The sequence below is a fragment of the Pseudochaenichthys georgianus genome, chromosome 6 (assembly GCF_902827115.2).
Source record: "Pseudochaenichthys georgianus chromosome 6, fPseGeo1.2, whole genome shotgun sequence".
Lineage (NCBI taxonomy): Eukaryota > Metazoa > Chordata > Actinopteri > Perciformes > Channichthyidae > Pseudochaenichthys > Pseudochaenichthys georgianus.
Genome location: NC_047508.1, coordinates 41810289 through 41833449, shown reverse-complemented (window position 1 = coordinate 41833449; position 23161 = coordinate 41810289). Strand labels below are relative to the sequence as shown.

Here is a 23161-nt window from a genome sequence, read left to right as displayed (position 1 = left end):
TCTTTGTTAGTAATTATATCAACAACCTTAGTTATATAGTAACCTTTTTCCCTTTTGAACAGGTACAATATTGTGGTCTTTGGTGGAGTGGATGGCTACTCAAGGAAGGTAATTAATGTGTTCTTGCTTATTATTGTTAAAGAAATGCAGCTTAAAGTACAAGGCCTCTTGTGACCAGCAGTTATACTTCTGAAATAAGACTTATTTGCATATGTATAGATTATGTTATATACATCTTAAAACATGTCTCGGGGGGGAATCATCAATTTTATTAGCTTAATGTAGATTCTTTTGATTGTATAATTAGAGCTTAAAATGCATATTGTATGAAGATCTCAACATCCACACAGCAACATAGCGGGCCTATGCATGACATCATAATCTGCTGCTTAAGACATGTAGTTCTTATCATTAGTTTGATCAAAAAGTGTATATTTTTTCTCCTGCTCCTTGGAATAATTATTGAGCTAGAAGGTAATGATTCCTGTTTAGATCCAATTATTATTATCCAATCTGGTTATACTTTTTTAATACAAAGCATCTTAAGGGAGCAATAATGTATTGCCTTAAAGAAAATACATCTGAGTAAGCTGTAATAAATCAAGCTGCATTTTAGTATGTAAAATATACCAAGTTGATATTTTTGAAAACTACCTATATAATAATTGAAATACCAAATCCTGTTGATGGTTCTGTTGAAACACTATGTGTAAAGATGTAGGAAGTGCCTCTCTTTCTTTTATGGTATAATACAACACTAAAAGCTCTAAGGCTAGCCATAGCTGAAAGCAGATGTAAACTATTTCATCTGGTTTCTATGCAGATCGAGTACTCACATAACAGAGCATCAACTGCATACTCACTCTTCCTGAGATCACCCCAGCTTCATGTCTTACCATCAAGGTATTTCGCCCTGACAAAACAAAAAGTGGATTTTTTTTACATGTTTTTTTAAACAAATTGATTACACTAATATACTAGCAACAGTATCTTTCATTTCATCTACTGAAGTTAAAGTAAACCTTGTTACATTAATTATTCAATTATTTATTATTAAAATGTATTTTGATTGTCGCGTCGAAAGGAGCCAGTTGAGGTGGTTCGGGCACCTAGTTAGGATGCCACCTGGACGCCTCCCTAGGGAGGTGTTCCAGGCACGTCCAGCTGGGAGGATACCAAGGGGTAGACCTAGGACCAGGTGGAGGGATTATATCTCTTCGCTGGCCTGGGAGCGCCTTGGGACCCCCCAGTCAGAGCTGGTTGATGAGGGGAAAGGAAAGTGTGGGGCTCTCTGCTGGAACTGCTACTCCCGAGACCCGACCACGGATAAGCGGGAGAAGATGGACGGATGTATTTTGATCTTAGGGTAAGGGCGGATCAGGGAGTCGAAAACGTGGACATCGCACAATACATGTTTGCCACACGGGGCACAGGAAGAGCCAGCTTTATCTCTGGAAAGAGTGTCCACAATCAGAGGTTAGTTGTGTTTTTATGTCTTGAAATGTTGACTGTATAATTATTAGTAACTGTAGCAGTTTGGTTGTTCAATGAAAGCACAAATAGCTGTATAACTCCAAGTAAATCAATTAAAATGTAATTCTAGGATAGAGCGACTTTGGCGTGACGTCTGGGTTGCAGTCAGCAGCAAGTACCATGATGTTCCTCACTCTCTGGAGGAAGATGGTCTGAAGTATACCCTGCTCAACCAAATCTCAAAATATTTAAAAAACATTTTAAGAAGGAAAACACTAGTACAAACATGGACATTCAAAATTCACAATTAAATAAATAAATACAAATAAGCATCAGTGTGACGCTAGTGCAATAGCTGCTGGGATAAAACTGATTTTATACCGCTTCGTTCTACTCCTTGGGACGAGTAACCTCCGGCCCGAAGGAAGAAGCTTGAACTCTGAGTGCAGAGGGTGGGAGTCATCGTCTAATATGGAGCTGGATAACCGCTGTAACTGCCTGAGGTACAGCGTCTCCAGGTTTAGCTGTGGCTCACCAATCAGTCTGCTGGACCACTTTATGATCTGACTCAGAGAGTTTCTGCTCTTCAAAGTCAGGTTACCAAACCATGACATTAGTGAAAAGACAGAACTGACTCGATAAAAGCACGATAAAACATAATCATCATGGTTTTGTCAATGTTAAAATAGGACAAGACGCTAAAACGCTGGTGCCCCCTTTTGCACACAGCTTCACAGTTTGGATCAGAGCTACATTTTGAGTCAATAATTGTCCCGAGATATTTGTATGATTGCACAAATTCTACTTTCTGATTCTGGATTGTTAAGACTTCATGTATGTGGGGACGTCTTCTAAAATCAATGATCATGTCCTTGGTTTAGCAGATGTTCAGTTGCAGATGGGACTCCTCACACCACCTGACAAAGTCGTCAACGACAGGGCCGTGGCTGGTCTCATTGTCCTGGAGCCTACTAACAAGTACACAGTCATCTGCATACTTTAAAATAGTCCTATTTTCCACCTACTTTGACACATATTAGTGTAAAGTATAGATAATAGTGGTGAAAGGACACATCCTTGTGGGGAGCCAGTGGAGGAGCTGACTTGATCAGATAAGGTCCCATTCACCCTCACTCTTTGTGTCCTATTAATTAAAAAATCAAGAATCCAGCCCATAAGATTATTGCTTATTTCAAATTGTTCTAAAAGTCTGCCAATTAGAATATGAGGTTGAATTGTGTTAAAAGCAGAGGAAACATCAACAAATAAAAGTCTAGCATGAGATCCAATTCCCTCCAAGTGTTTAAAAAGCAAGTCAGATAAGGTGACCGTGGCATCCTCCACTCCTCTGTGTGGCCTGTAAGCACACTGCATGGGATCGAGTGCATGCTCCGTCTTCCTTAAGATTTCTGCTCTGACTAGTTTTTCCAATGTCTTCATTAGAATTGACGTAAGTGCAACTGGTCTAAAATCGTTAAGAGTTTTGGGGCCTCTGGATTTGAGAACAGGGACTACCACAGCATCCTTCCAAACCTTTGGCACATGCTGTGTCTGCGCAAAGTGTAAGTAAACGACCGCAGGTGTTATCAGGTCCATGACTCTTATTTATTTGTACTAAACGAAAGGCCTTTTCCACTTCCCTCTGATCTATGTTAGAATGCTTATTGTCTGCTTGATATCTCTGATGTGGTTCACCTCTTTGGTGTGCACTACATCGTTGTCCCTCGACTTCGAGCAGACCTTGACACCTTTATCCAAGGATGGAATAATCATCCTCTAAGGACAGAGGGAGGTCTCACTCCTGAACAGTGGGACATCTACAAGATCTAGACGAAGGGGAGAGACTTGAGGTAACAGTTATAGACTTCCCATTAAATATATTTAAAAAAACAATTGAGTTGCAAAGGGGTGTGGCAGGCAGATGTATCTAGTTTTGAGACATAATAGACATCAATGTCAATTGGACAATGGAGCATGAAAGCCACAATTATTTTTTAAATATTTATTTCTAAACATCATGGTTAAAAGGTCTGAATCAATGTGAGCTTCTGTCTTCAATTGTGCATAGATATGCTGTAATTCAATTGTTTCCATCTACAAACCTTACAGTTCTGTTGCATTGAGTGATGAGAGGCATATCTGACAGATGTATAACATTACTGGAAACAGCAACCTGTTCAATAACTAGTATTTATAGAATAATACAACTTTGAGTAAACAAAATGTTATGTAACATGTTTATTTTTAAAAATCACACGTTACATAAGTGTATGAAAATACTTCATGTACTAAACTTATTTGAATTGTTTTCCTGGATCCTTGGGAACTTCAAGACCCAGGCATCGACTGGGAGAGTACCACACTGCAAGAAGACTGGAACGGGGCAGTTGTGGTTCCTGAAGTTGTGTTCCCCCTGGATGACGAAGACCTAGAAGAACTTCAGAGAACTGTTGATCCTCTGGAACATTCTCAGTCACATGGCCGTGACTTGTACACACGATTCTTGCACAGTGTGTGCAATGACAATTGAACGTGAACTTATAAACTGACACATTAGCTGATTACAACAACCTTGGTTAACAGGTATCTGTTGAGAATACACAGAGCCCAACCATTGGTCCTTATTTGCCTTTTTGCTTGTCTGATGTTTTGTTAAAAAACTTGGCAACAATGTATGCTCTCCCAACTAATAAAAGCATGACTTCATCAAACAGCCATTAACAAATATATTTAAACATATATACACTCAGCTCTTGCCTTAGTTTGAGTCGAGCTAGTTGTTTTAAACTCTGTGGAATCCACCACCAAATCTCACTGCTTCACCCATGATTCTTCTAAAGTCAGTGTAACCGTACGTCCACACGGCAGCTTTAGACGAATCTTCCACCGCTTCCAACGCTTCTCTGCCCATTGACTTTGAATGGGGATGACGTCACTTTGCCTCGCTTTTCGCCGAACTGCATTGTGGGGGAGCGAAGCGAAGATTTCCCGGATCTCCAGGATTCAAAAGTTGAGCAATGTTCAACTTTTGAAGCTGAGCTGGAAGCGTCAGCCAATCAAACACGTTTATGCAAATCTGACAGTCGAAGCGCGAGCCAATCAAACCGCGTGTAAGCAGGGAGAGCCAGACCGCAGTTAATTTCCTCGTATTCCAAACGAGAAGTTACGGTAGCAAATCACCCGGTTCTTTACGACCAGAACTATTAACGGGATACAAACCGGAGGAACCGGGTAGGGAGGGAGGTGGCAGAGACAGTGGGGGAAACTGGTAGGTTTTCGCCTGTTTGGGGAGTTTATATATATATATATATATTGCTCGCATAAAATCCCCGGGTTTTTTTGCTTTGTATGTCGGAGGCGGGAGATTCATGTGATTGGTTGTTGGTCGCGTTGCTCGCAAAAAGTCCCCAAGCTGTCAGACACGCCCAGCTCCAAGATTTTCAAGATTTTTGAAAAGCTGCTGTGTGGACGTACCGTAAGTGCTGAGATGCTTTACTGGAAAAGTCACAGTTTTAGTGCACGCACTCACATTAAGTGATCTCCTAGCCGCTCCCTGCAGTCATGCTCAAATGTGCATGTTATGTTGAAATGTCTCTGTTCATCAGCGAGGATGGGGATGTGGGCCGGCCCCGTCATCCACTGGAGCACGTGTGGCACTGCAAGAGGCTCCTTGTCACCAGCTGCACTGTCTGTCTCCCCATCTGTGACGGATGTATATTTTAAATAACACATTTAACAAAAGCAAATATCCAAGAACATGTATTAGGTATGTGCTCAGTACATTAAAATCAGTAACGCATTCATTCATATGTGTACTGCATTCTACAGTATATCATACCTGACATTTCACCTTCCTCTCAGTTCTCTCCTTAGACGTCCCTTTTTCGCTAAAACGTGGCTGGCAGTTCATGATGATGAAATCTGCATCAGGCTATAAAGAGAGTGAATGCAGATTTAGTTTAATATCGTGTAAGTGTTCAAACCAAAGCTATTACAGAATGAAAAGTACAATACAAAAGAAGAATAGAGTCTAAAAATAAATAAATAGTGGCAGTTAAAATTCTTACTTTGGTGATCTTCCCTGGAACAAATAAGAAGTGACAAGCTTCAGGGTTTCGAGCCATCTGATCCACCTGGCCATACAGCTCCATGCCCTTTCCGAGTTGCTGCAGCATTGGAATCAGTCTTGTTGTGGAATGTAAGACAATTGCTCTTTGAAGAAAAGCAGAAAGAAATTAAACACTGGTTTGAAAAATAAACATTTTTAAATTAATATTATACAACTCTTACCGAATGATGCTGTCTTTATTGTCCAGTTTGAGCTGGCTTGTATATACACAGCTGACAATTTCATCAGCCCACAACATCAGGGACTGCTCTCAGAAAGGCAGGAGGTGGGCCACCGTGTGCGATGCTTACTGACATTATTTCACCAATAGTTCTGTGTGCAAGGTAGAGAAAGTCTCTGTAAAAAACTCCTTACATAAATGACAATGTGTACAAAAACCGTATGTTACCAACCTGAAGTTGTCATTATCAAGGTCTGTAAAAGAGTACTTAGGATTTTTCCCCTGGCTCCCAGCTCCTTCAAAGAACCTGTTTTCAATACCTGAAACCATGTCTTCCAAAACATGCTTTTGTTTAATATCAAAACAAAACAGTTACATGAACTTCCATCCATCCATCTTCTCCCGCTTATCCGTGGTCGGGTCTCGGGGTAGCAGTTCCAGCAGAGAGCCCCAAACGTTCCTTTCCCCACATCAACCAGCTCTGACTGGGGGGTCCCAAGGCGCTCCCAGGCCAGCGAAGAGATATAATCCCTCCACCTGGTCCTAGGTCTACCCCTTGGTCTCTTCCCAGCTGGACGTGCCTGGAACACCTCCCTAGGGAGGCGCCCAGGTGGCATCCTAACTAGGTGCCCGAACCACCTCCACTGGCTCCTTTCGACGCGAAGGAGGAGCGGCTCAACTCCGAGTCCCTCCCTGATGACCGAACTTCTCCCCTTATCTCTAAAGGAGACACCAGCCACCCGGCGGAGGAAACCCATCTCGACCGCTTGTATCCGCAATCTCGTTCTTTCGGTCATGACCCATCCTTCATGACCATAGGTGAGGGTAGGAACGGAAATGGCCCGGTAGACAGAGAGCTTAAGGGAGAGGACAGAGTAAATATAAGATTATCCCAATTTCCCGAACATTGTGTAAACATCATTGCCATATAACCGCCCTATTATTATGCTGAACAATATTTGGGAAAAAAGGGCTATCAAATGGCGTGTTTAGAAATGAGTGCACCATGTGCTATGTTTTAAATAGCCTGTTAAAATAATTTGAGAGCTAGCTTTTGGGGGAGACATTAAAGCATGTGGATTGCGTGATGGCGCTCATAATTTATTATGTATTTGATATAAACTCATGCAAAGGTCATCTTAATAAAACGCATTTTTTTTGGTTTGCATACTGGAGGTCGAGCAGCTGTACTTGGACTATAATTGTTCTCTGATGCAGGAGTCCCTGTGCATTCAAAGCTGCACAAACAATATGCAGTTTAAAACACTGAATATGTAGACATTCTACAGGAGGTACATCTATAAAATATAATGTTTATGATCCACATAGGCTAGCATGGACTGTGATTTCATCGTCTGGGAATTCTTTGGTGCAAAGACACACCACCTAAAGTTTGAAAGAAATATGCTCCATGTCACAAACAGCTGAAACACTAGCAAAGGGAACTAAAGAGATTCTGCAGTTTAGTTGTGTGCTGTTTTACCTTGCAAGCGTTCTCCCCGATACACAATTCATGAGAGGACTGCAGATTAGAGAGAGAGAGAGAGAGAGAGAGAGAGAGAGAGAGAGAAAATAATATGATGCAGTACTATTACGTCTGGGTCTCTGTGTTTCATTAAAGCTCGACTCTGTGTGTGAGTGGAACGAGCCATGTTGTGTGCGCGAGAGAGAGAGAGAGCGCACCGGTACTGTCGATCGTTGTTGTTAGGTTCTGGTGCTAGCGAGCTACGCTAACATATATCAGGAGTTTTTTCAACAACAAAGTGGAGGAGAGTCCTCTCCGGTCAGACTGAGAGACTCAGTGAGCTAAAGGACTCTCTCAGTGTTATCTCAGTGGGTCTCAAACGTGTGGTCACCATTCATGTAAACAATTATTTCCGAGGCACACGTTTATATGATCATTATAGTTATACAAAAAAAAGAGAATAAATGAAAAACAGGTATAAAAAAAGAATAAAGTTTAAAAGGGTGATTTGTAAAATATCCATAAAGAAAAAGTCAATCTGTTTACAGTTCTGTTTCATCTGGGTGTTGAGAGAGGTATCCATAGATCTCTTCATGTTGCTCTCAAAGTGCACCAGATTGATGCTTTTAACTTCAATATTTAAAAATAAATCTTCCCGGGGGAGCTTGCCCCCGGACCCCCCTATGTGAGGTCCACACACCACCTGTAAAAATAGCACTTTACCCCTGCTTACACCTATATGCCGTGAGTTGATTATCGAGCCTTCATTGTAACAGTCGCGGGGACATTGTGTGTATGCGTGGGGAGTGCTGCAGTAGAACATTCCACTGTAGAGCCCGGTACATTAATGGGAAACCCTAAATGTTTGAGCACCCTCTATGAAACGTCAAGCTACCCCACAGGACCCCCAAAATAAATCTCTGGCGCCGCCACTGAGCCTGACTATTTGTGTTGGGGGGGCCCGACTTTTTTTTTTCTCCAAGGGGGGGGCCTGACAGAAATTTTTTGAGAACTGCTGATCTAGACTAAAAGCTTTAGGAATCCAAAGTGCAACATATAATAAGTACCCTGTATCCAGATTGATGCAAAACAAGTGATATTTGACCTTTTTAGAGAGGTTTAGCAAAACCAACTCCACCTCTGGGCCATTTGGGTGCAGTTTCTCTGGAACCCATTGGTCGATTTTGATGATTGACATCTCTTTTTAACCACTAGAGCCAATGGAATCGAGGGAAAGTTCCACATACACACACAGGTTACCAAATAAGGAGTGAGAGTGACGCATAGGCAAAACCGGAGCTGCAACACACTGGCTACCATTAGCAGCTAATTTTTATTCTCAGATATTTGCAGAAAAATGTAATTATGAATGATCAATAAGTGTTCAGTGTTAATTCAAAGTGACAGACACATTGGATTAACCTATGGATTAACCTTCAGCCGCGTTTTTTCTCGTTGTAATGCCATTGAACACAACTTTTGATCAGAATAACAGCTCAGGTGAGCATATCTCTGTGTGTTGCTACCTAAAGCTACGTGTCTGTATTTGCTTCAACCTGGTCTCACCAGAATGCGTGACTCCACCACGACTCCTTAACACCGCATTGGGTGGTGGAGTCACGAACTTTGCTACATTTACGTGTCTGCAGTGTTTCCCCTAGGATGGAGTCATAGCAGCGGTGCTAAGGCACGTGGGCCCAGCATAATGTGAGCGCGGAGCGAGTGGAATTTTTTAGCGTGTGCACGTGCGAAGTACGCCCCGCCAATTTGTTTCTGTGTCTGCCAGCACAAGAAAGGCTCTTGAGGCCTAGTACCAGGGCCGGTTCTAGACAATTTGCTGCCCTAGGCGAGATTTTATATGTAAAGAATAAATAAAAGATCTCTACAAAAAGCAAATACACTACAAAAACAGAAACTTATTGACATAGGTAATATACGTCTAAATGGCTTCAAATGTATTCATTATTGTATGAACATGTTCGTGACTTCCCCAGGCTATGCCGTGTTAAGGAGTCGTGGTGGAGTCACGCATTCTGGTGAGAACAGGTTGATTTGCTTCCCCTGTCACAAGTTCTGATCGCTCAGTGATGATCCTTTTATTTCTATAATCTGTGGACTCTCAGGATGTTATCTAAGCTTGTTTGTGCAGATCCAATAAGTATATCGATCGAGTTCTGACGGCGTTAAGATTTTTTCGCACAGGGCTAATTCAGAGGCTCAAATATCTGAAAAAATCATCAGTTAGCTGAGTTTCTTCCCGTTACATGGATATGAAACATTCATAGTTTATTAAATATTAAGAAGCCATCAGACACTGTTGCTTGCAGATGTTGTGGTTTCAGACCCGCCGAAGGGTCCGGCATGTGTATGCTTTTCATAAGTTATTGTTTGATTGCACAGTCCTGGTAAGAATATGGCTGGCATGTATACATAAGATAACCAGTCAATGTGCTTGTTTTTTGCCAGGTTGGCAGCAGACTGGTCCTCCAGACAACCGGACTTCTGATGATCGTCCTGGGGATCTTTGGGAAATTTGGAGCCGTTTTTATCACCATACCAGACCCAGTCATTGGAGGAATGTTCCTCATTATGTTTGGAATGATCGCAGCAGTGGGAATATCCAACCTCCAGGTAAACACATTTCAATATTGCAACATACAGTATCAAATGTTTTTTTGTGGACACTTTATCCAAAACATCCCTCAGACGCCAGCCTTCCTTGGGAAATGAAGACTCTGAGACACAATACTCATCCACCCTGCTAAGAGGCCCATGAACTGAATACTGAGTCCAGCTGCTTCTAGGTGTGCCGCTCTGGCCCTTTGACTTTTAACATCTTAAGATAAAACATAAGATGTCTAAATGGATCTATTCATAAAATATATTATTTAATTTGGTAGCTTAAAGTGATTTAGAACATAAATAAATATTAAAAGTTTGCAAATGAACAAATCAAAACAGAAACATAAAGACAGTGAAAAAAAAAAAAATAGGTTTTCTGGTGTTTTTATTTGTGAGACAATTTATAGATTTTTTATCTTCCCGGTCATCTGTATACATATATTTTTTTAATTCTCTAATACTGGTTTATTTCTATTTCTATTTTGAGATATTCATATTTTAGAATTGTTTATTTCTCATCTTTTAATTTGTTATTATGTGCAATGCCTTGTTTTGTTTTATGCTGCTACAACGAAAACATTTCCAGAATTGGGGACATTTTATTTTATCTTTAATCTTAAAAAATGAAAATCAGACGGCTGGTAGTTAGAGATATATTAAAAGGATACCTGTGTGTTAAAATATGTCGACTTAGTCATCAATCAAAATCTAAAGTGTGCCATATTTTTCGGGGGGCATGACAGGTTACAAGTAGCAACCCCAATGTTTTTGTTTTAACTTAGGGAATCGTTAAAAGAGCAGCTGTGAAATATCTTAGGGTTCTTCAAGGTTCGTAAAACAACAGGGAACCTGTGATATAAAAAGAGGAAAAAGCCACCTGAATACGAGAAAGACTTTAAACCTGTCAAAGCGGTGCAGGGAGCCCCTTTAGTCTGTGTAAAACAAGTTATATGATCCCCAATATAATGTATTGTCTTAACCCTGGCAGCAGCATTGTGATTGGTCCGTAGCTTTGCAATGGCTGCTGGTAGGCAACAGTGGTAGAGTAGTCAAGAAGAACAAAAACAAATCATGATAGCTCAGTCGAGGTCTTCGCTATATTGCGTAAAAGGTCAAATCCGGTTTTGGTCGAACATTTAAAAGAAGCATTAAAATTGAGGATATTTTCCTGGCAAAAAACGTTTACAGGATTTCCTACTTTTCTCATAGAGATAAATAAAAAAGGGATATATTGACCGTTCTTTTTGTCGTTACTTTTAATTGAACTATTCTTATCTTAAACTGCACCTTAACTTTTATCCATGTATTTTTTCTTTTAATGTTTATTTTATTAGCTTTTCTTTTTAATGACTGATTTTAAATGCCATTTTCTTAATGTCTATCATTTTTTGTAAAGCACTTTGAATTGCCTTGTGTCGAAAATTGCTATATAAATAAACTTGCCTTGCCTTCGACAGAACATTTTATTGACGTTATATATTACTAAATAAATACCACAGTGTCAGCCCTCCCATGCTTTCCCAGCTCACACACTGAGAAAGAATTTGGAGCAGAAGTCTGACAGAAACATTGATGGAAAAATGAAATACTACAATGCTAAATCGGACCCACGATGTCAGCCCTTTTTATGAACTTTCTGGCTACAGAATGTAACTGTTGGCCTTTTTTATTTAAATGTCTCAAACTGCTCCTTTTAAGACCACTAGTAAAAACTTAGAGGGGGGGTTCTTTATATTCCAGGCAAAGAGGAATGAGGGAATATGCCTGGATACGAAAATCAAAATACAAAAATATTCTTTATGTACTTTGTAAGATTGTAATACTGAATCATACATCCCACCCAGGCAGTGTATTTTTTTTACCATTGTGTGTTTTTTCCCAGCAACAGGATACAATTGTATGGTCCTATTTAGTTTGCTTTGAATTGAAGCTCCATGGAGTCTTCATGATATTAAAATGTATGGGAGGTACAGTATTATGTAAATACACACAATAGTGGTTTTCAATAGAGCAGTGCAGTAATGAGGTATTTGTGATGCTAGTAACATTACGTTGTAAAGTATGTGAAATAGCCAGAACTGTGACAATTTGTGAATTAGGACTGAATAAAGGTTTCTTCTTTATATTTTAGTTATTAAGGAGCACTTTAATAGACAGGGTTGATCTATGGCCTCAGTTCTCCTATCATGAAACCAAATAAGTCAGTCGTGGACCGAAATAGAATTAATTCCTTTATCGAGGTTTCTAATTATTTCTAATCACATTTTAATCAAGTTGCAAAACAGAGATGGCCGCCAGCAGGCCTAAACTAAATAAAGACTCTCTCTCTGTGCCTCTTCCTCTCCAGTACGTGGACCTCAACTCGTCTCGTAACCTCCTCATCCTCGGCTTCTCCACCTTCAGCGGACTGGTTCTACCAACCTGGTTTCACTCCAACCCCGGCATCATTGACACAGGTGATTTTCAGACATTCACTAATGCACATGCACAAAGGAATAGTACAGTCCCCTCCAAAACTATTGGAACAGCGAGGCCAATTGCTTTATCGTTGCCGTCCACTGAAAACAAGGTTTGACATCAAAAAGTCAGTATTTCAGCTTTTAATTCCAGGTATTTACATCTAAATCTTTTAAATAACTAAAAAGATAGCACATTTTGTTTAAACCCACCCACAGCATCATTGGTATTACTGTCTTGTGAAAACCAAAGTTAGAATCAGCAGAAATTGGCAATCATTGACACGGGTGATTTTCAGACATAAATTCACTAGGACACAAACACAAAGGAATAGTATATGTGTCCTCACTTTCTAAGCTCTTTAAAATGGGAACAGACCTTCAGATTAAATAAAACAATCGGAACATATATTGATTATTTCCGCCAACATTTGGTGGACAGTAACAAAGGAGAAAAATGTACAAGGCATTTGGGGGTAGGTAAGGCAAGGCAAGGCAAGGCAAGTTTATTTATATAGCACTTTTCAACGCAAGGCAATTCAAAGTGCTTTACAAAAAAAAAGAATGAAAGACATTAAGCATTAAAAAAGAAAAGCTAATAAAATAAACATTAAGGAAAAATACATGGATAAAAGTTACAGTGCAGTCTAAAATATGAATAGTTCAATTAAACATTACAAGAAAAAGTACATGGATAAAAGTTACAGTGCAGTTTAAGATATGAATAGTTCAATTAAAAGCAGCGACAAAAAGAAAAGTAGAATATTATTTATTACTTTACCTGTCAAAATCCCAATCAGGTTAGTTGTGATGCCTAAACAATATTCATAATGGGCCAAAAAAACTTAATGTGTGTGTGTATACAATTACTTCGATGTCCCTACTTGTTTCTCTTTTTTTGTTAGTGTGCTTTTTTGTTAGTGTTGTTACACGAACACATGCACAAAGGGATAGTATATGTCCTTACTTTCTAAGCTCTGTATACAGTAATAGGAACGGACTTTAAGATTAAATAAATAAAATCTGAACATATAGATTACTTTTGCCAACATTTTTTGAATCAGCAGACATTGGCACATCCCAGCCCTGCATCCTCATCAGAGGAGCGATGTGGACCTCTGACAGAGAGTACCCACTGCTCCTCCAACAGATTGAGGAGGAGGAGGAGGAGGAGGAGGAGGAGGAGGAGGAGGAGGAGGAGGAGGAGGAGGAGGAGGAGGAGGAGGAAGTGGTTCTGCCAGCATAAGCTTCTGACGCTGTTTCCAAATCCGAACGGCCCAGATGGCATACACCATTTTAATTGTCTCACCTAATCCTTAACCTTGCGTTTGTTATCGTTTCTTTGAACTCAAATGCACACCAGGGATAGACATGTTAGGTGGTGTGTATGCCTGTTATACGGGTGGGTACAAAGTAAAGACCTAAATAAACGCTTACAACTTAACCTTTAGGCAAGGCAAGGCAATTGATATAGCACTTTTCAGCACGTGGCGATTCAAAGTGCTTTGCAAAATAAAAACAAAAGACATTTAACCCTTTTTCTTCTGATGTTATACACCTTCACATTTTCCTTTTGCTCGTTATTGCGTGGTGTTTAAGGCTGAAGGGTTCATTCATAAAATAATTAAGGTATTGTCAAACAAAAATGTTTTAATCAGAGATGCTTTATTCGTCTAGCAGCACGGACAGTGATTTTTGAGGGTCAGAGCAATTCAAAGAGGATTGCCTTGATTCTTCATGATCAGCCACCTGGTGATCTTCTTCGACTGCACTCGGCGTGTACAGATGGTTGGCGATTACAAAAAAGGGAAACTTATTCTTGAAAACACTCCTGCAGGGTTAAATGATACTTTAATGGTCAAAAATCAAAGTCAATTTTCACAATTGTATCATTATCTTCTACAGCAGGTTGACTGTCAATGTGTCCTGTTCTAGTGAAGGCAGTATGTCATGAAGAGCGAGACAGTATGTCTTCAAATTTGTAAAAGTGTGGCACAATGTCTAACGGCTCATGGATTGACAAAGTAAAATGGTCAAAGGTCGAGGTCCATTCATCCTTTATCCAATTCTTATGAATGCTTTATCTCCTGATTGCCATGAGGGTATTTCTGGCACCAACTTCCTCTTGGACTTAACAAGGAACTATAATAAAAGTAATAAATGATGAAGTGACGGCATTTTGGACAGACATGGATGATACTACAACTTTACTTGCTGGCAGACACATACAACCGAAAGGAGTTCATTGTAGTTGACAATAAGTAATTAATGAAAGTCAATTGTACAACTAATTGTTAATTTGAAAAATAATAATGTTCATGAAAAACTATTTGAAAATGCATTTTGTTTTTTACGTTAAATTATTGTAAAACCTTCCAGTTATTACTTTATAAATCCATGTTTTAACCTGGTCGTTCTTAACAAAGGTTGGAGCAATTTATAACATAGCTTCCAGCTGGATTATGTCAATACAAAAAATATATTTTTGGGCAGAAATGTCATTTTCCACTTTACATGACTTTACTGTAAAACATACACACATTCTAACAAATATTGACACGACCGAATCCAATTACTCTAATCGAGCCATGAAACGTGTTTTCCAACACATGACATCAGATGACCTTTACAAGTACAAGACTGAGCAATCAGATTGTTTACATCCAATCAGAAATCGATCTCATGCTCTCACCTGATGACTCCCTGCCTTTCATTACGCGTTGATGGGTCTCAGAGCGTCGCTGTGGCCACCTCCTATGATGTGCTATCAAAAGAACAATCCCTAAGATTAAACAAGTCTACTCTCTGTAGACATAAGAACATTATCCCATGAGTCAAGTGTCTGCAAAGAAAATAGCTAATCCAGAGTAGGACACTGGGCATGAGGGTTGTCTGGTTCTTTTACGTCTAGGCTACTTACCTCCAAATCCTCTTGGCTAACCCCCATGGCCTGGCTCAGATAAGGTTCTCCCCAGCCTGAAACACTCCTCTGATAGCGCCACACAAGAGGAGGCCTGTCTCAGTAAACACTGATTTTCTTCCAGACGCCTTCAGACGTACAGGCTGAGAGATTTAAAACCATCTCAGTGAGTGCCTTGAACTCTTTACTGCTCCTCTTTGGGCAGGGAGTGTGTGTGTTCCTGCACGTGTTTGGATGGGTTCTTTGAAAAAGACTGTTTGTTGAACTACGTGAGCGCTCTTTGCCATCCTTGATTCAATATTTCTATTTTAAAAAACGTCAATAGGCAGTTAACACATACAACACATGTTACCACAAGATGGGCCGATTCAGGATATTGGAGCAGGCTGTAGTGATGACAGAGAATCAGCCCGCAAGAGATACATCAGATGTCCATGGATACATCAGATGTCCATGGATACATCAGATGTCCATGGATACATCAGATGTCCATGGATACATCAGATGTCCATGGATACATCAGATGTCCATCAGATACATGGACATCTATTGACCTGCTACAGGGGTTAGTTTCTCCTTATCTGTCATGTAATCATCGTCGTTACATAATTCATATACAGAACAATCTTATATGTATGCATACTGTATATAAGGGCATGGAGAGAAAAGAAGAACATAGACAGACTGTGCAATTTGGATGGGAATCAAGAAACAGTATTAACTTGGTACCGGTACTTCATTGGATCAGTTCTGTAATACTGATGAGCTGCTGGACGAATGGAGATCTAAACGTTATTTGTGTTACGCTACGGTTGGTGAGAAACATGCAGCTCTTGTGATGGAGGCAATGAAACCATTCAAAGGCAAAGCTATATAAACGTAAAGGTCACATGTCATGCTTTTCTGGTTCTGACCCGTCCCCTTGTGTTATGAAGCTTTTTCTGCATGTAAACGGTCCGCAGAGTCTCACACCCTCAAAGTACATCCTGTAGCGAGTAAAACTCTAACACAGGGAAGACCTGTCTGCTGCCCCAGAACGCCTCGTTGGAGAGTTCTCTTTTTCTTCCTGGGTACAGTGACGTATCTGGCTATAGTGACGTAACGGCTCCACAGATTGGTCGAATTGGACCAATCCACGGAGCCGTTACGTTTGGACCAATCCGCGGACTTCCACACACACACTCGGCGGGACGTTGCGAGGCTCGCTGCGGAACTCAGCCTGAGCACACACACAAACTCCCAGCCAGGCTGCGGGTGTGTGTTCGGGCTGGGTTTCGCTGTCTCGCAGACGGCCGCTGGGCTCACAGGGAGGGGGGGCGGAGCTCCAACAAGCCGTTTAGGACAGAGAGTGAATACACATGCTACACAGAGATGCTGTTTGAGAAACCAATGTGAGTTTGGAACATTGAACAATATAAATCTATGTTAGTGGACCTCAACAATGGAAATATGATCAGCAGAAATGGCCGTGCCATGGGACCTTTAACACAAAAAGTAAGGACATTTGTGTTTGATAGATTATTTACAGGCTTTCCAACAGTATAATAATCATTGCCAAGAAGCATTGTTACAACATAGAAATAATATACCAAACACAAATGTCCTTACTTTGTGTGTTAAGTTTAGCAAAACAGTTATTTCTGCAAAAGAATACATAAAATAAGTCTTATTGAATCCTTTTTAAACCTTTCCTGTAATATATTTTTCTCTTTTTGGCACAAAACTATGGATAGTAGTATGATCGCTAAGATAAATACTGGAATCAATTAGCAGTACCGGTATCAGTATTGAGAAAATCCTACAGACTTGTTATGTCATGTTCGGTCATGGGTTTAAGCAATCACTGACGACTGGCAAACAATCATCACTTTCGCCGATCATTTTAAGTTGGTAACATATATCCGAGGGAAAGGAAACTTGCTCCACCTCCCAGAGAGGAGAGTAAGCAGATCGGTTCTTATGTCAAAATGACGAATTACCATCAGATTGTTCCATCGTTGTTAACAAATCCAGTCTATGATTTGTGACCGATGACCTGGTTTTATACTCATAGATCAGGGGGCTTTTTTGCCTCCTCTATCCTATCTCAGAGATAGAGTAGAGCAGGGGTGTCAAACTCAATTTCATCACGGGCCACATCAGCATTATGGTTGCACTCAAAGGGCCGGTTGTAACTTTAAGACCAAAAATACATATATAAATATTGAATATTTATAAAATAATGTATTATATTACATGATTGCCTCTGCATTGGATTATTATTATAACTTCATAATTAACTACGTCTGAAAGCAAGTCTAGGGCGAATAATTGCAAGTCTCTTCAGTGAGAATGTCACATTTTGAAAAAAAACAGAATTTTTTTGAAAAAGGCATATTTTGACAAAAAAAGTCAAATTCTGAGAAAAAAATCAAATTTGAGATGCATTGTGGGACATGTAGTTTATGGGCAACGTGCTTCTGTAAAGTAGCATGTAACCGTATAATAAACGTATTATATTCTTTGCAAGCTCTTGTGGGGCCACATAAAATGAAGTCGCGGGCCGGATTTGGCCCCCGGGCCTTGAGTTTGACCCCCCTGGAGTAGAGGGTGTCCAAAACTTGGTCCCTTAACCCCAAAAGACCCTAACAGAACGCATCTAATACGTGATGCTAATCCACTCGTTACTTAACCTGAACACTTGCTGTCACAGATACTGTTGACAAAGGCCTTTGATGGGTATATTTGGATCCTCTCGGGTACAACACATAAACAGATTAAAGGACCCCATGGTAGTAAGACTTCTTAGAAAAATACCCAAAACACCAAATCTTCCTGGTCAAATCTCTGACAGAACACAGTATTCTTTTAATTGGATCCTTAATGTTGCTATACATTTCCGATTACTGATTGCACTTAAGCTTCAACAATTCAATATTTTATCTTTTTGATTCAGGTTATACAACAAGTATTGTAGCTTTTTTAAATATGTTAAAATAGTTTTCTATCTGTTTTTAATTTTCTTTTTACTTTTATGTATGCACCACAACACCTAATCAAATTCCTCGTACGCTTCAATCTACCTGGTAATAAACCTGTTTCTCATTCTGATCCTTATATACTACTAATGATGACAATGCCATTTCTTGACATGTAAAAGGAATTACAATTCAAAGTCTGGTCAGGAAAGCCAGAAAGCAGTTGTGAGATCCATCCAACAGATGTATCACTCGACTCTGAGTGAATTAGCTTGTGTCCCGTACTACAGGATTTACTGTCAGACCCCTGTTGCTGTGAGTTTGAGGACATTTGTTTTATCTTGGTTTTGGTAGACTAAACTTAAACCTGACCTCTGACCTCTGTGTGGAGGAGGACAGGGGTCAGGTTTAAGATCATCCCAGAACAAAGGGAACCTGCCCATGAGATGTATGGTTGTTATTTCACTTTCTATTCATTGTTGGGTAACAGCCATTTCCTTTGTTCTCCTCTCTGTTCAAAGGAATAAAAGAGCTGGACCAAGTGATTGTTGTGCTCTTCACCACCCACATGTTTATTGGAGGGTTCTTTGGGTTTGTCTTGGACAACACTATTCCAGGTATGACAACATCCTTACAGTATCAAACAACTATAAAACTACTATCAGCTAAACCTTGCTTTTTTCTTTTCAGGCACTGAAAAAGAGCGAGGTATCAAAAGCTGGCAGGACAAGGCCCAACAGGGAAACACAAACTTTTGTGACGCATCATGCTACGATATCCCTTACTGCAACGGCATTTTCAAACGGTTTAGATGTTTCCAATTCCTTCCCTTCCTCCCTTCTTTCAAGACCAGCGAACAGGGGACTTCCTAGTAAGTTTTATCTAACAGGGTAGCTTAAACCATAAGGACTTCATAAAATAGAACATTAATTTAAAGGTCATCTATTATGCAAAATCCTCTTCTCCATGTCTCTTCTACATCAACATGTGTCCCCTCTTCTCCATGTCTCTTCTACATCAACATGTGTCCCCTCTTCTCCATGTCTCTTCTACATCTACATGTGTCCCCTCTTCTTCATGTCTCTTCTTCATCAACATGTGTCCCCACTTCTTCATGTCTCTTCTACATCAACATGTGTCCCCTCTTCTCCATGTCTCTTCTTCATCAACATGTGTCCCCTCTTCTTCATGTATCTTCTTCATCAACATGTGTCCCCTCTTCTTCATGTATCTTCTTCATCAACATGTGTCCCCTCTTCTTCATGTCTCTTCTTCATCAACATGTGTCCCCCTCTTCTCCATGTCTCTTCTACATCAACATGTGTCCCCTCTTCTCCATGTCTCTTCTACATCAACATGTGTCCCCTCTTCTTCATGTCTCTTCTACATCAACATGTGTCCCCTCTTCTTCATGTCTCTTCTACATCAACATGTGTCCCCTCTTCTTCATGTCTCTTCTACATCAACATGTGTCTCCTCTTCTTCATGTCTCTTATACATCAACATGTGTCCCCTCTTCTTCATGTCTCTTCTTCATCAACATGTGTCCCCTCTTCTTCATGTCTCTTCTACATCAACATGTGTCCCCTCTTCTTCATGTCTCTTCTACATCAACATGTGTCCCCATTTCTTCAAGTCTCTTCTACATCAACATGTGTCCCCTCTTCTCCATGTCTCTTCTACATCAACATGTGTCCCCTCTTCTTCAAGTCTCTTCTACATCAACATGTGTCCCCTCTTCTTCATGTCTCTTCTACATCAACATGTGTCCCCATTTCTTCAAGTCTCTTCTACATCAACATGTGTCCCCTCTTCTCCATGTCTCTTCTACATCAACATGTGTCCCCTCTCTGTAAAGAGATTCTAAAAGTTTCAGAGAAAAATATTCCCTGTTTTTGTCCTGATCCACTTATATAAAAACCTGTCTGAAAATGAGCTGATCTCAGATGTCATAACGATGTTATGGCTTGTGTAACCATTAGCCAATCACCAACCAAGGTAACCCCCCCCCACCTTATCACCTGAATCTCCACCTCGAGCACCATTGTGTTGTTTTTAACCAAATATCTCTCATGGGGCTTTCACACCAACGCGGTTTCAGGGCCGGTTCGGAGCTAGAGCCTGAAAAGCACCGTTTTTTCCTGTTCACACCGCAGCAGAGCCGCCTCTAAGCTCCGGAATCCGGATATTTTCAAGCACCAAAAGCTTGTCAGTCTAGAACAGTGTTTCTCAAACTTTTTCATACCAAGGACCACTTAACCAATAAAAAAACACTCGTGGACCACCTAACTCCACAAATATCCAAAAACACATTTTTTAAAAATCGCCTGAAAATGGTACAAACAGGCGGCAACATGTGTGACGAAGGTGTTGCGCTGGGCTATATCATGCAATCAAAACTTAAGCTCGCTCCATTGCGGAGATATTCCCGCGAGAGTGCGGAAAACTTAAATGTATTTATTTATTTCAAATGTGAAATTGTACCAATATACTCACGGACCACTAGGGGGCGCTCACGGGCCACCAGTGGTCCGCGGACCACACTTTGAGAAGCACTGGTCTAGAAGCAAGAACCGCATACGTCACGCTTATGTCGGAGGGGGGCGAGATTAACCTGAGCTAACAGTTAAAGGCGAGTACGGCAAATAAAAGTTGTAACAAGCAGTAGCGCTGAGCAAAGTGACTAGAACGCAACCACACACTTTATAAAGTCAGGCAACACTAGCCAGGCTTCGTGTGATTCTGTTTATTTGTACCTTACTTTGACCATCCGTTCGCTGTTATCGATCATTATGGAGAGCATGCAGACGTTTTGTTTTGTGTTATAGCAGCTATCGGATGGAATCAACGCATGGGCTGCAATAAAATATACGCCGGTAAAATGTGCCTCTAGTAAAACGGCTTATGCCACAATAGGATAGCAACAAGTCGTCAAGATAGCCAGTTTAGCTTCGGTTGCTATGCCAACATCACCCGTTTTATACCAGAGAAACTTTCATAACAGCGTTGTGATGCCAAACAGCGTCAATTCAGACTGACACACATTCACTTATGGGGAACTGGGGATATGCATCAGCTGCTTGTGTGAGTCGGACAGTGAATACTTTAGAGCGGCCGCTGCAGTGTGAGCTAACGGGAGCTAACGGGAGAATACACTCCGGTGGAAGAGCAGCACTGCAGCAGTCGGTAAATGCCGCTGAAATACATGAATAAACTATTAACCACGGCACTCTGGAGAAAAGTATAAGGTTGGAGAAGTCGTTATTTAATTTAATCTGGCTTCGTGTGATTAAAAGCAACACGATCATCGACCCGACGCAGTCCCCCGTTGTTGTTGTAGTGAGCGCTGTAACACCGCTGGGGAGAAAATCAGCGACGTAAACGGTGACGTCATGACGCAGCAGCGGCAGCACCAGTCGGGCTCTGGGCGGTGTGATCAAAACGGGGGCTGAAGAGAAAAACCGGTTCCGAACCAGAAAAGCTCTAGGACGGAGCTAGAACGGGAACTGCGTTGGTGTGAACGGGGCATCAGAGGGGCGTGGGGAGGGGCTCCTTATTTTCATCTAAAGTAACAGACAGAGAATCAACACTTTTGAAACAGGGCTGAAACAGAGGGGATTATGGGTAATGCTGCAATGACCTGTTTTGTATTTGGGGCCAAACACTTACCTATAATATATTGATGAAAACTAGTGTAATAGGGGACCTTTAAACACATGTTTTAAATTCCCATAACAATGTTGAGGTCCGACGTTCCCTTAAAGTTGGAATTCAACAACTCCCTCCATTTCTCCATGTTTTGATAAAAGTTATAGTGCCTTATCGAGCAAAGAACAGCATTCATCCTCATAACGAGCTTGCAACAACATTCATAAGACTGTTTGAAATAAAGATATACATGTTGTGGGTGTGCTTGAGACTTTCAGCAAACTTTGCAACACCTTTTACTCATCTTGGACATCAGCCAATTAAATTGACATAATCAATAGCCTGAAGCACTGTTCAAATGTATTTTCTGGTGTAATGAATGAGATAATATCAAAAAATGTGTCATGAAGCTGCACGGGAGCTACTGTTTAGTGTGTAGAAACCAATAACTTTTGAATGGGATCATTACTACCTCATCACAAACAATGACAGGTTATTAATGGGAGAATTATTTAATTCATAATGTCATTTTAGGTTTTCTTTAACATTTGATTATTAAGGTAACTGCTTTTTACAATTAATTTGTCTGTATAGAAGTACATATTTAAATATGATGCGTTGACATTTTACTACAGTATATGCAAGTTTACTAATTTTGTATTATAATTATTATTTAATCAGTCTTAAACTGTGACGTGTTTAAAAAAATTATATGTAAATAAATGTTGTTATAAACATAAATAAATCCTGAAGTTAATATAGAATTGTATCCTTTTTTGCAAAAATTATTTCAACTTAAGATATTACATTTTATTTGTGTTTGCTTGTTTTTTGCTAGAATTGTTATCTCCACAAGTGTGTGTGTGTGTGTGTGTGTGTGTGTGTGTGTGTGTGTGTGTGTGTGTGTGTGTGTGTGTGTGTGTGTGTGTGTGTGTGTGTGTGTGTGTGTGTGTGTGTGTGTGTGTGTGTGTGTGTGTGTGTGTGTGTGTGGTGTGTGTGTGTGTGTGTGTGTGTGTGTGTGTGTGTGTGTGTGTGTGTGTGTGTGTGTGTGTGTGTGTGTGTGTGTGTGTGTGTGTGTGTGTGTGTGTGTGTGAGTGTGAGAGAGAGATAGCATTACTATACTTGTGGGGACCTACATCTGTTTACACAGTCACGTGTGGGGACTCGCCTCCCTCATGGGGACAAATTGGAGGTCCCCATAAGGAGAATCATTACTTTTAGGGTGAAGACTTGGTTAGGTTTAGGATTAGGGTGAAGGAATGCTCCGGTTTTGGGACAAAATGAACATGGGATCACTCCGGTCATAGAACGTACTTCGTCTCACTGGAATA

General features: G+C 40.5%; 1 protein-coding gene across 1 annotated transcript in view; it reads left to right on the top strand.

Annotated features, from left to right (window-relative positions):
• LOC117448642 (solute carrier family 23 member 2) overlaps positions 1–22517 on the top strand; it is a 111482-nt gene extending 88965 nt beyond the window's left edge. Inside the window, exons 9-12 of the mRNA XM_034085978.2 lie at positions 9694–9858; positions 12197–12305; positions 18704–18799; positions 18873–22517. Coding sequence (XP_033941869.1) covers positions 9694–9858; positions 12197–12305; positions 18704–18799; positions 18873–19054 — 552 coding nt within the window. The 3' untranslated portion in view covers positions 19055–22517. The remainder of the gene's footprint in view (positions 1–9693; positions 9859–12196; positions 12306–18703; positions 18800–18872) is intronic.
• The last annotated feature ends 644 nt before the right edge of the window (positions 22518–23161 follow it).